The sequence below is a fragment of the Taudactylus pleione genome, unplaced genomic scaffold, assembly GCF_031769625.1.
Source record: "Taudactylus pleione unplaced genomic scaffold, aTauple2 ptg000189l, whole genome shotgun sequence".
Taxonomy (NCBI): Eukaryota; Metazoa; Chordata; class Amphibia; order Anura; family Myobatrachidae; genus Taudactylus; species Taudactylus pleione.
In genome coordinates, this window is record NW_028284591.1 from 1,943,270 (window position 1) to 1,957,071 (window position 13,802).

A 13,802-nucleotide genomic window follows, 5' to 3' on the forward strand; every position below is an offset into this window, starting at 1 on the left:
AGGGATGGTATTGGCCTGGTGATGAGCGGTGCCTGATTTCCTCCAAACATAACTCCTGGCATTGACGCCAAAGAGTTAAATCAGAGTCTTTCAGTTGCATTTTGGCAAACTCCAGGTGTGCTTCTATGTGCTCTTTACAAAGGAGTGGCTTCCGTCTGGCCACTCTAATATACAGACCTGATTGGTGGATTGCTGCAGAGATGGTTGTCCTTCTGGAAGGTTCTACTCTTTCCACAGAGGAATACTGTAGCTGACAGAGTGACCATCGGGTTCTTGGTCACCTCCCTGACTAGGGCCCTTCTCCCACAATCACTCAGTTTAGACGGCCGGCCAACTCTAGGAAGAGTCCTGGTGGTTCCGAACTTCTTCCATTTATTTATGATGGAGGCCACTGTGCTCATTGGGAACTTCAAAGCAGCAGATATTTTTCTGTACCCTTCCCCAGATTTGTGCCTCGAGACAATCCTGTCTCGGAGGTCTACAGTCAGTTCCTTGGACTTCATGCTTGGTTTTTGCTTTGACATGCACTGTCAAGTGTGGGACCTTATATAGACAGGTGTATGCTTTTCAAAATCATGTCCAAACAACTGAATTTACCACAGGTGGACTCCAATTAAACTGTAGGAACATCTCAAGGATGATCAGTGGAAACAGGATGCACCTGAGCTCAATTTTGAGCTTCCTGGCAAAGGCTGTGAATACTTATGTACATGTGATTTCTTATGCTGGGCATACACTATACAATTATCTGTCAGATATCTGTCATTATGGGGTATTGTGTGTAGAATTTTGAAGACAAAAATGAATTTATTCCATTTTGGAATAAGGCTGTAACATAACAAAATGTGGAAAGAGTGAAGCGCTGTGAATACTTTCTGGATGCACTGTAAGCCTGTGCTTTTTAAATAAATGTTTACAATAATTTACAAATATAGCGCTGAGAGGCATGTCATGGGTAGCGGAACAAAAGCAGGACTTGATTGTATTACGAGAGAGAATACCTGCTCACCACATAACTCAATTTATGTTGCACATACTTGACTACTGTTAAAGAGCGGATTATGTTCATTGTCTAAGTGCTGATTTAAAGAATATTTAAGCCGGTAACCTTTTATCAGTTATACTAAAATTCTATTAGCAATGCTCATTAATGTAAACAAATGAATAAGGAGCTTTTCCAGAAACTTACGCATAGTTAGTGAGCAATAATATTAAGGATGGAGTTGGCTAGGGTACGATCTCCTCTGTAATTAATCTTTCATTCTCTGCTTGTCCCTGACTCCCCAGTTTTTAATGTGGTTGGCGTTCGAATGACCTATAGCCAATGCCATTATAAGAGTACTCATGACTATATCATGTTCAGATAGATGAGTGTACTGATCCTGTGGGAGACAGTGACCTATACACTTGTGTTATCGTATGTGTGAGGACAGGGCTGCATATGACAGGGGCAGTGACATGATGTGAGGAGGGGAATGGAGGCAGCAGGAAGTCACAGACTGAGAGTTATATAGTGGGAGTAGCAGGGTCCCCAGCAGCACAGAGTATAGTAGGAGATGAGTGATGTGTTAGTAAAGACAGGCAGCATGCAGGAATGGATCCAGACTGAGGGGTATACAGTATTTACTAAAGTGCAGGTTTTTAGAAGTGGAGCTATTGGCCATAGCATCCAATCAGAATCTAGCTACTATCTTCTAGAAGGTGCTAGATAAATAAGTACAATCTGATTGGTTGCTATGGGCAACAACCCTACTCTACTTAAAACCCGCACTTTAGTAAATTTACCCGAGTGTGGGATTGTGCTGTTGTAGAATACATCTTCACACTACATATATTCAGAACCCATATATGTGAAATTATGTCATTGTTGGAAGTCATTTAAATATTTAATTTTTTATATTTGAATGGTTTGCTGCATTGAACAATTTTTTATTGTCCCTTTTTTATATCTAAACATGATTATTGGACATATCTGTGTAAGCTCTGAAGTGGTCTCTGCAATGTCCCAGAAAGGTTACTGGAAGGAAGTCTGATGTGCATAGGAAAAATGTTATGATAGATTAACTCCTTAAACTTTAATATATTTTTCAGTGTTTACAGCTTTTGCAGATTTTAAGTAGATTTCCTTTTAAGGGTGCTGTCAGGGACCGCAGTAGGTATCCCTGTCTTGCACGCGGACTATGGTCAGAGACAGTAATTTGAATCCCCTTGACTGAATCACACTAGCCTCAGGACTGTGATCACGCAGATCCACATGTCTTGATCTAGCGAGGGCAGAGCCAAATATAATACAATGAATAAACTACTGCTATGCTGCTTGTACTTATTATCCTCTCTGTAACTGCCACCACCCGTGGAAACAATGGGCCACAGAATTGGTCAGGCTTGGCCACGCAGACTAGCATGCAGTTAGCTGGTCTCCACCTGCTTCTACCAACAAATAATACAGTAGTTAGTGTAACCCTAGTGATTTAATGCGTCCTCAAAGACCTGGCTCTGGAGCATATATGCAATAGGCTATTAAAGAAATTCTTCTCTAAAAAAGTAATACAATGCTCAGTTACAGAAGTTATATAACGAAAATGGGTTATAGATTACATAGACAGACCTGTTGTTTAAGGAATAAACTTGCATAATATAACAAACGGCTTATTCTTGCTAGGAGGGACGACAGCAAATGCAGGTACAGACTTCTACTTAGTATTGATCCCCCCCAAAATCTGACCTAGAACTAAAGTTTCCCATACCTTTTGTACCCTAGGCACCCCCTTTAGTGCGGTCATAACCAAGTCTCTGATGCCTGGATGCTTGTTCATTAACTCAGGAAACATGTCAGTTCTGTCCATGTAACTTTTAATGGAAGTTCAACTACCTGTGCATAATTTCCCCTGTGTATTAGCTACATAAAATATGGTATGTTCACTTCGATCTCCCTTATTTAAGATATAATATGAGTAAAACATGACTGCGGTGAGATGTGGGATTGGTTAGTTACCTAATTTTTCCGAAACCATATATCCTAGTGATTCCAAAATCACACCTAACCATCACACTAATGTCAGGTATATTTTCATGATTTCTGCAGCTCCTAGCTATTGTAGAAATATAAATTTTCTGTCAAAATAGATAACCTATGGTTGGGGTCTTTGATCCTGTTTGAAGTTTGAGTACCTTTTCTGGCAAGCAGCTGAGTGTGTACCCACCCTCCTTGGTTAGGAGAAGGGTATGCATCCTCCAGTCATCTATATGCATTCCATAGACAAAAGACTTACTTTACGAATCCCTGTTCAGTTAATGGCTTTTTCTGGTCACAGTATTCCATAATTAAATATACATCTCCTATTAACTGCACCAGGCTCCTGAGTAGAATTAACATTCTATTGATCTGTCTTGTGCAGACTTACAACCTAACATCAAAAGAAAAACAGAATTTGCAGTATGTCCAAATTTACTCATGTCTATAGAGGTACTGATTAGTGAGGGCCAACGATACTAGACAATACACAGCTGATTTTGTGCAGGATGTACTAACACTGAAATGCTGTGAAACCTCCAAAAACGGCTTTTTTTTTTTTTTTTTTGGAGGTTTGACCACATTGCCTAAAAGAAGCCTAAAGGCTTCATTTTGCGTAAATCCCAGAGAGGATCCGAAAGGACCCTCCCCCCCCCCCCCCCCCCCAGTGTCCACCATGGAATTCCTTACAACACAAAGGACAGCTCTTATTGCATATGTACATGCATACGCAATAATAAACCCCGCTAGGCATGTGATAAGTGAGGGGATGTATCACTGGCAATATGCAATGCATGATACATCCCGCCCTTTATATGTTAAAATGTTCTGTCCATTACAGTCTAGTTTTGGGAAAATACCTGGTTATGTGACCGTTGAATGGTTAGTAAAGAAAAGGGTCCTACAAGCTAATTAGTGTCCCCTAATACTGGTCATCTCTGTATATTGCAGTTTTTGTAGAAATTTTCCATCTGTATCAGTGTTGAGTAGATTCAAGGCACAAAGCATTGATCATCCTCTCGTCGGTGCATGATGTCTGCAGTCAGCGATGGTGGATGTCGTGTTGGTAACTTGGTGGTTGTTCTCATCACTCACATGTAATAATTGTCACTTACATCTACCCCGCAGCTACTAATCTGCCCTCCGGTTACAAGATTTTTCTATGGACGCAGAATATCTTTCCATAGACTTCTAATCCAGGGAGACTCATCGGGGAAACTTAGTATATGGAGTGTGCCCGATGATCTTGAACAGAAGAACACACAAGGTAAACGTATAAGCTGATGAGCGAATTCATCTCACCTCATTCATACCATAAGTGTGACATCAACGATTTCTCAAAACAGCAGTCTCGTTTTAAATGTTTTGTCTTTTGTTGTTGTATTCATTCCTTGGCTGGTCACACGTATGTACCGGGCGACGCACACTATCCAGGCTTGTATCGGTACAGACGTATGCTTGGACCCTAACCTTTGTTTTAGTTTTTTATGCCCCATGCACTGTGTGTGCTTTTTACCATTTTTAATCTGTTAAATCACATTTTTTTATTAATACAAAATAAAATCCCACTTTTTATTTTATTACACATTTATGTTATTAACTCACATTAACTGTATGGTTCTCTCGCCACCCTCTATGCTAGAAGTCATACTCAAGATGTAACACAGTTGGAAGAGAACATTGCATTATCACAATTCAATAGACTGGATCCAATTAGGTGCGAGTTACTCGTGGGGCGAGTATCTGCAGCTATATGCCGCATTTACGATACCGCCAGACTCGCAGATTTTTGTCCGTGGCCCCATCGGACTGCGAGCAAAAATGTACGAGTCCTGTGTGAGATCGGGCTGCGAGGGGGAGCGAATTGAGGTGCTGTCGCCGCAGTTTCTATGCCGTTGCAACGGCAAATCGCCCCCCCCCCCCCTCTTCATGGCAAATTGGATTGAGCCCATTATCTTTGCTTTGTCATGAGAATTGTAGTTATGTCAGGGAGTTGTATGCTGCTATCCTTTCCATGCTCCTGTGTATTTTGCCTGTATTGCCCTGGTAACTTGTGTGTTACCTTAGGTTAAATAGTAGATACTTCCGAACCGTCTGTGTTTCCTATACAATGATCTGCTACTGACCAACCCACCATAGTAGTGGAATGACCCTAGTATGTAATTAGATTACATGAAGCACAGAGCTGAAGTTACACAATATATAACATTTGTTACGGCAGCATTGTGCTGCTGCTGTCATTGTCTCTGTAGCACTGGTTGTGCTGATCACATTTGCACATGTTATATAAATATGTAGCACATTGCTTTTGTTATGTTACTCTTCATATCTTGCCAAGTGAACGTATGTTTAATATCAGTAATCGTGCTGTGCAAAAAAAATCTGTGCTTCCCAGGGACCCCTCACTTAAGGAAAATTGTGGTCCTACTTCACTGTTTCTGGGTCCCATCACAATTTTTATGCTCTTGAGCTCCCCATATGCCTCCCCACATAGCATTAGACCACCCCACGTGCCCTACACGTGCACCATGGCAAGTCACACTTTTTTAGTTCTGATAAAGCTTATATATACACTGCCTTGATCTCGCATAGCCAACAGGTGCTTGCTGGGGGCAGAATAGGGGGTAAGGGCAGACAGCAGTTAGGACAGTGCTGGGGTAGCTTGGGCAGTGCTGGGTGTAGGTAGCAGTTGGCGTAGAGAGAATTTAAAGGCAGGCAGCAGTTGGGGTAGAGCTGGTGGTGCAGGCAGCAGTTGCGGTAGGTGGGGTAAGAGCAGGCATTAGTTGGGGCAATACTGTGGGCAGGAAGCAGTTTGGGTAGTGCTGTGGGCAAGCAGCATTTGGGGAAGGTGTAAGGGTAGATAGCAGTACTGGGGCAAGGAGGGGGTTAGAGGCAGGGAATACTTGTGGTAGGAAGGGGGTAAGGGTAGATAGCAGTTGGGGCAGTATAGGGGCAAGGAGGGGGTTAGAAACAGACTGTACTGGGAGCAGTAGTTACCTCCTTCCTCCAGCTGGGTGCCCCCGTCTGCATCACCAGAGCCGTCTCCTCCAGCCCTACCACTTTGGCCTCCACGAATGCGGCGTCTGGGATACTGTTGTCCACTTCTAGCTTCATGAGCTCCAGCTTGTCCCTTCGCTCCCCAGTGTTGAGCTCCAGCTCCCACCTGACCTGGGAAGTGTCCACCTCCCGGGCCTCCTGCATGCAGAGAGCCAGCTGGCTGCAGTAGTCAGGGATAGGGCTCACGATGACGTGTGTACACCGCCCCATGCTGCTGGAGGCGGCTGGCACCACCGTCATGATGGGGGCAACAATGCTGCTACAGCCGGGACGGTCATGGGTGGCAGACGGGGAGATGGGTGACAAAGACCGGGTTGAATTGGTGCAGAGCCTGGGGAGGAGGATGCAGAGCCTGGGGAGGAGGATGCAGAGCCTGGGGAGGAGGATGCAGAGCCTGGGGAGGAGGATGCAGAGCCTGGGGAGATGGATACAAATTGCTGAGCGCTGGCTAGCAGAGAGAGGGTGGTAGGAAGGCCTCAGTGAGCGATTGATTGGGGAGGCACTGCAGGATCGCTGTTGGCTGCGGTGTGCACAGCCAGGACATATAGGTCATCACAGCACATCACCAGGACCCACTCATTTTGGAAAACTACGGTGCTCACTGTCAATATGTGCATAAAGGCCACACTATAACGCGTAAGTGCGAGCACTGAATTTGTGCACACTGTGGGCTGATTTTGAGTTGGAAGCAAAGCAAAATAGAAAAAAAAAAGCATAACTTTGCACCTTGCCAAAATCTGTGCTGCTTTGGGGATGATCTAAAATGAGCAGAGAGATTTCGATCTGGGAGCAGTGTGTCCAAACTCAAATCTAAATTGCATGTAAAATTGTATCTGTCCAGCATTAGTGGGCTACATGCTGATGCAGCCAGTATTTACCCTGCATGTAAAACATACATGCATATCAGGCATGTCAAACTCAAAATACCAACAGCGCCGATTATTAAAGGTCTAAGGGGCATATTCAACTAGCCGCGAAAAGTCCCGTACTTTTCGCATGCCGGACTTTTCGTCGGCATCGCTGGTTTTCCATGTGGAAAATTATCGCGCTCATCCCCGCTTATACCCATATTCAATTCCAAATCAGCGAAAACGGAACCCAGCAAATTCGAAACCAGCGAAAAGTGCTGTCAGCTTTGGGGAAATCAGCCTGACACCCCCCAAAAGATGCACTGACATTGGGGATCAGTATACATACCCCCGAATAGCCCTGCTGAAGGTATTTGGGGTACTTAAATGCTCTCAATAGCTGCTAATTACATCTTTGCAGAAGTGGTGAAGAATAGCATTTAGCAGTTTATTTGGAAGAAAAAAGTAGTCCTAGCAAATTTGGGGTAAATGAAAGTGGGTGCAGGCATAATTTAAAGTTGCTAAAGTGAAGTTTTAAAAAACGTAAAAAATCCACCTGCCGCAAACACCTGCAATCTTAAAAACACCTGGGGTATACTTGGGGACCACCCTGGAGTCTATTTCGCTAGTTTTTTTAGTTTGTCCCCCAACTTTGATTATTTTTTTTCGGCCCGAAAACGAAAGTTTTTTTTTTGGGCTGTTAAGGGTTTTTTTAACACAATTTACTTTTTGGGGAGCTGTCCCAAGGGTGCAGGGTGGTTTTCGCAAGTTTGCACCCCAAAATCCCAATTCTGCACTTTTCTCCACCTAGTTTCATAGGCGAATCTTTTTCGCCTATTCCAATGCATTGACTTTCCGCACTGGTGAAAAGTCTGTGGAATTGAATAAGGGGAAAAGGTTACGCCTGGTGAAATGACATCACCGGCGAAACTTTTCTGCAGAAACTTACTTTTCGCATCTAATTGAATACTCCCCTAAGAGTGTGTGGGCCACAAGAAAAAAGTCTTGTATGCAATTTTGAAAGGTTTATTATTAAGAAAAACCAATGTAGTGCCCCTTATGCAATGCCTCCTGAAGTTGTGCCCATTATGCAATGCCTCCTGTATTACAGCCCCTTATGTTGTGCCCCCAGTAATGCCTCTAGTAGTGCCCCCAGTAATCATGCCTTTAGTAGTGCCCCTTATGGTGTGCCCCCTGTAATGCCTCTAGTAGTGCCCCTTATGGTGTGCCCCTAGTAGTACCCCTTATGTTATGCCCCCTCCCAGTGTTGAACAGGCCCCACTCCCCTGTGCAGTACTTACCTCTCTTCACACTGGCCGCTGGGCACTGTTCCAGTCCACTCCCGCGTAGATACTGCCGCTGACTCGTCCGAACTAAATCCAGCAGGCGAAGGCTCCTCTCATCGCGGGTGACGTCATGACATTGTCCGCGCACTGCATCACTAGGAACGCTGGCCTCTGAGGCGATCAGAGGCTTCTTTAGTCTCTGATCACTTCAGAGAACAACGTTCCCAGTTTTAAATACAGTAAACACTGCCCGATTGGAGCTGAGCTCCGATTGCGCCAGGGTCTGGGCCGCAAAATATATGTATTTAGGTCCACACTGTCGGGCCACACAAAATGTTTATTTGGGCCGCATGCGGCCCGCGTGTTTGACATGTCTCATGTGCATGATCCAGGGCTGTAGTTATGATCCCAGCTGTTCGAATGCCGGCTCCGGTCTCGACACCACTCGGAACCCCCGCACCATCATCCTGACTGCTGATATCCCTACAGTAAGTATTGGGGTTAGGGGAGGGTTAGGCATTAGGTAGAGGGTTAGGGTTAGGCTGCTGTAGAGAGAGAGGGTTAGGCTGCATAGGTTTAGGCTGCGGAGGGAGTTAGGTTTAGGGGTAGGGCTTCTGGATTGTAACCCATTTGGGATGCTAGCGTCGGGGTTATGAGCGCCGGCATCCCGTACCCAAACCATATGCACCACTTGTCCAGATACAAAGCTACTTGCAGTTTTCGATTTTTTTAATTTTTTTTCCAACTTGGTATTATGTGCTGTGTAATTTTCTAGATTCCTGGTATTAAATTACACCCTGATAAACCCATGGTTGGATTTTTATGTACTTTGACAGCTCAACGTTTGGAAAGCCTCTATGGCTTTTCCTGCAATGTATATTTTAAACCATCAGTAAGCTGCAGTATATATGTCTAGAGAATATTCCTTTGTAGAACGTTCCCCCTCCTCTCATCCTCTGTACTTTCCGCGCCGCGGATTGCTGCTGGAGCATTTCCCTTTGGGGTGCATTTTGTTAGAATGCTTAAAATGGGATGAGCTGGGATTTTTCCAGCTGTGGTTTGAGAGCGATTGTTGTCTGTGATGATCCTACACATTAATGTTATATATGTACGGATTTGGCACTGTAGTTGGTGGGAAGTTGTATTTGACATATTTGTTTTAATGATATGATCTTATTAGAGGGCAACTAAGCAGGCCAGTATTACCATTTAACCTTTCTACTACAGATCTGATTGGGGTACGGTTATAAAACTATCTACAGTACATCTTATTATATGGGAAAGTTGCAATGCAAAGCATAGAGGGGTCTTCAACCTTGGCCCTCCAACTGCTGTGGAACTACACATCCCAGCATGCACTGCCACCTTTTTGATATAACTGCATGCTAAAACTATGGCAGTGCATGCTGGGATGTGTAGTTCCACAGCAGCTGGAGGGCCAAGGTTGAAGACCCCTGGCATAGAGTGTCTTGTCATGATAGAAGCTTATACAGGACATTACTGTTGGGCATTTCCAGGTCAAATCAACACACTTTTTGTTAAAATTTTACCCCACCGGCCAGGGGCATTTTAAGAGAGGAGGGGACCCGTGTGCACTCCCCCTCCTCTCTCTCCGGTGGCCGACAGCCAACTGACGCGGCTAGCCAGCCACCGGAGCCTTAGTAGACTCCGGACACTAGAGTGTGCCCAGAGTCTACTGCGCATGCGCATAACGCCGGAAAATGGCCGCGGCGGCCATTTTCCGGTGTTCTGAGCAGCGCAGACAGCCGACGTGTGACCACGGACAGGTAAGTCTAAAATAATATGGGTGCAGTGTGTGCAGTGCGGGGCTGGAAAGTCTATACTTTTTTAAATGTTTGTCAAAATGTAAAAGTGGGAGGATAATGGGCTCATAGTTAAAAATAATTTTAAACAGTAGTTGGCACTACGTTTGAAAAAATCAGGGCCTACTTTTAAATCCAATTATATGAGGGAACAACTAAAATTAGCCCAACACTCAGTATTTTAATTACCGTATATACGCGAGTATAAGCCAAGTTTTTCAGCACATTTTTTGTGCTGAAAAAGCACCCCCTGGGCTTATACTCGAGTCATGCCCGCATGGTACGCCGCTGAGTAGCGTACCATGCGGGCCGCGGTGCAGACTGTGTCTCTGTGACACAGCTGCACCGCGTGTGTAGCGCTGACCGGACGGAGTTCGGTCAGCACTACACACTGCCAAACACACAGCCGCTGGAGCCGGCAGCTGTGTGTTTGTTGTAATCAGCAGCCGATGAGACTCTGTCAGACTCTCATCGGCTGCTGCTGCTCCCACTGCGGGAGCCATCTTCCGGCTCCCACAGTGGGTAATGGGAGAGACGTCATGACGACGTCTCTCCCATAATGCAAAGCGGCCGGAGGAGCTGATAGCAGCGGCGGGACCAGGAGCGGGGTTTCAGGTAATTGTTTTTTTTAATTTTTATTAGGACTACTGGGGGCACTACCAGGGGGATTACTTGAGGGGGATTACTTCTGGGGACACTACCAGGGGGGGATTAATACTGGGGGCACTACCAGGGGGGATTACTACTGGGGGCACTACCAGCTGCTGCATTTCCCACCCTAGGCTTATACTCGAGTCAATAAATTTTCCCAATTTTTTGGGGTAAAATTAGGTACTTCGGCTTATATTCGGGTCGACTTATACTCGAGTATATACGGTAAATGTAAATTCTCTTAATTACTTTTTGTCAATCTCTACATGTGAGAATATATAATAGATATTCTATATTCTCACATGTAGAGATTGACAAAAAGTAATTAAGAGAGTTTACAAAAATTCTAATACTGTAGGTCTAATTATAAAAGTTCCTATATGACTTTATTAACTAAAAACAATGAATAATGCTTGCAAGGAAATAAATAATGATCTTCAATAATGTTAATGCATTGTCTATGAATCATGCTCATGAATCATTGTTCTCATGAATCGGTGGGCAGGAAACGTGCTCAGTATTGCAGGCCCACAGCGCGTGGCAAGGGCCCCTGTGATGGAGTTGGTGGCACAGGCAGCTAGAGCCAGTCTACAACCTCCATATGAGAACCAAATCCTCAAACTTCTCCAACTTTATGACTGGGCAGTAGAAAATATATCTGGAATTTAATTTTGACGTTCACAACGCAAGAAGACTACATTGAGTCCGAAACATTTTTGAATGATCGTTTCAGCCAGTCAGTAACTATTCAGGGAACACAACAGTATTATGTTTTTATACCTGTTCAGTCAAGTACATTAATAATATCTGTGAAAACCTTTCTAAGGCTACAGCATCATCTACGGTATTCGTTCAAAAATCTCTAGATAAACTCCAGTTGACACAAATAAATGGCTATATATCCGTAGTGTATAACAAGAAATGGTGGCTTGCTTATGTGATGGACAAACACGAAGACGAATTAAAAGTGACCTTCCTTCATCCGGCTGGACCTTCACCACCATCATTCTTCTATCCAAGGAAGCCTGATGTACTATGGATACCTCTAATAGATGTCTTTTATGCAAAGTCGACCCTATAACTCCAACTGGAAGATTTTATGTCCTGTCTCCTGATGACACTTTAAAAACCACTGAGGCATTGTCAAATTATCTTCAGCTAACATTGTTGACTGACTAATAGAGTGTCAAGTATTTCTATTTAACTTGATTTATGTAATTAAACTAATGAAGCCATCAAATCTATTATTCCCTATTACTACTTGTAATACACCCGGCTTTTTTGAATAAACTACCTTGCTTTAAATTTATTTTTAACTATGAACCCATTATCCTCCCACTTTTATATTTTGACAAACATTTAACATTAGTATAGACTATTTCCAGAAACGTTTTGAACTTTTTTTGTCAACGCACTTTTTGAGATAATCATGATCAAAAATTTGAGTTTGGGGAAAGTGTTTCCTCACAAAGCCTTATGTGTTGTATATCATAGGGAAGGGCATAGAAGACACAGTAAAATGACACCACTCGCACCTCTCTAGCTCAATTAGGAGAGCTGCTATGGCGATTTTGAAAATTTGCTGGTTGTGAGTTTTGGACAGATTTTTGAAAACTTTCCATTTGGAAACGGCATGATATATTTAAATAATATTTTGTATTTTTCTTAGACTACATATATACTCTCCATATACCAAATTTTATCAATATCTGAGTTGGTGAGGTAAACTCAGTGTGTTGATTTGACACGGAATAACCCTGTTACCATGGTGACTAGCCACACTTTACAGCAGGGATGGGGAACCTCAGGCCTGGGGGCCGCATAAGGCCGCGGAATCATTTGGTCTGGCCCTCTGAGCTTTTTTATGCTAGCCTCATCTGGCTAGAAGGGTGCCTAGAACGGCGATTGTGGCCCACTCCCTTATGACATCACACGGACGGGCTTGGCCTGCATCGGGCCCTCAAATAATGGTATATACACTGCTGGCCAAAATTGCGGACACATTTTGAAATTTGAATGTTTATCAACTTCGAATGCTTATAAAAACTGTTACACTTCATGCAGTGCAATGATTCATATATCAAGTGAAAGGAAATGTAATGCTGAATTCAACACAATAAACAGAAGTCAAATATTTGCTTTACAAGGGAAGTTATGCCGTGAGAACAACACTTAGGGTGAAAATCCCTGTGTACTTATGATGTTACTGTCCTATCAGTATTTCGTTGGGTATCCTTTATTTTTCAAGACATCAGCACAGCGACGTGATCCAGGATTGCGGTGTTAAAATTGGTGGGAATGTGACAACATCAGGAGTACGAAAGTTTTGTTTACGCTATCAGGAAACACAATCTATACAAAACAAAGAAGGAAAAGGCCAGAAAAAGTGCACAACAGCTGTTATGATAGGAGAATAAAGCGAATTTGCGTCAGGGACAGATGGATGTCATCTGCGGCCATTAGCAGTAAACTGAGTGCAACTGGTGTTTTTGTCAGTGCAAGAACGGAACGGAGAAGACTAACGGAGGTTGGCCTAAAAGGTAGGATTCCCTGAAAAAAGCCATTGCTGAATAAAAAGCAGCGGCAGAAACGTATACAGTGGGCAAAAGAACACATTGCATGGACAGAAGGTCAGTGGTAACAAGTGATATGGAGTGACGAAACTAAGATATCGATATTAGGCAGTGATGGGAGAAAATATCGAAGACGTCGCATTGGGGAAGAGGTTTATCCAGATTGCATTCAAGCGACACCAAAGAATCCTACAAGTGTTATGATCCGGGCATGTATGACAGCAGATGCTGTAGGCCGCCGTTATGTCATAGATGGCACACTGAACATCAGAAAGTACATTGACACCATCCTACAACCAAAACTTCTACCTTCTATCAGGGATCTATTTCCAGATAATGCCCCATTTTCTTTCCAGCAGGATTCAGCTCCCTGCCACAATGCACAGATATGCAAACAGTGGTTCACGGAGAATGACATAGAGGTGCTGGGATGGCCAGGAAACAGACCGGACCTGAACCCCATAGAATATTTGTTGTTCTGTTTGGAAAAACTGGTACATCTGAGGCGTCCATCCAATAAAAGACAATAAATTGAGGCTATAATTGTCTCA

The 13,802-nt window shown here is 43.7% G+C and overlaps 1 protein-coding gene across 3 annotated transcripts in view; it reads left to right on the top strand.

The window, feature by feature from the left end:
* The window catches only part of WDR7 (WD repeat domain 7), a 380,928-nt gene that overhangs the window by 29,253 nt on the left and 337,873 nt on the right, over positions 1-13,802 (top strand). For all 3 annotated transcript variants that reach the window (XM_088476453.1, XM_088476451.1, XM_088476452.1), the window contains one exon: positions 4,142-4,280. In XM_088476453.1, coding sequence (XP_088332579.1) covers positions 4,142-4,280 — 139 coding nt within the window. The remainder of the gene's footprint in view (positions 1-4,141; positions 4,281-13,802) is intronic.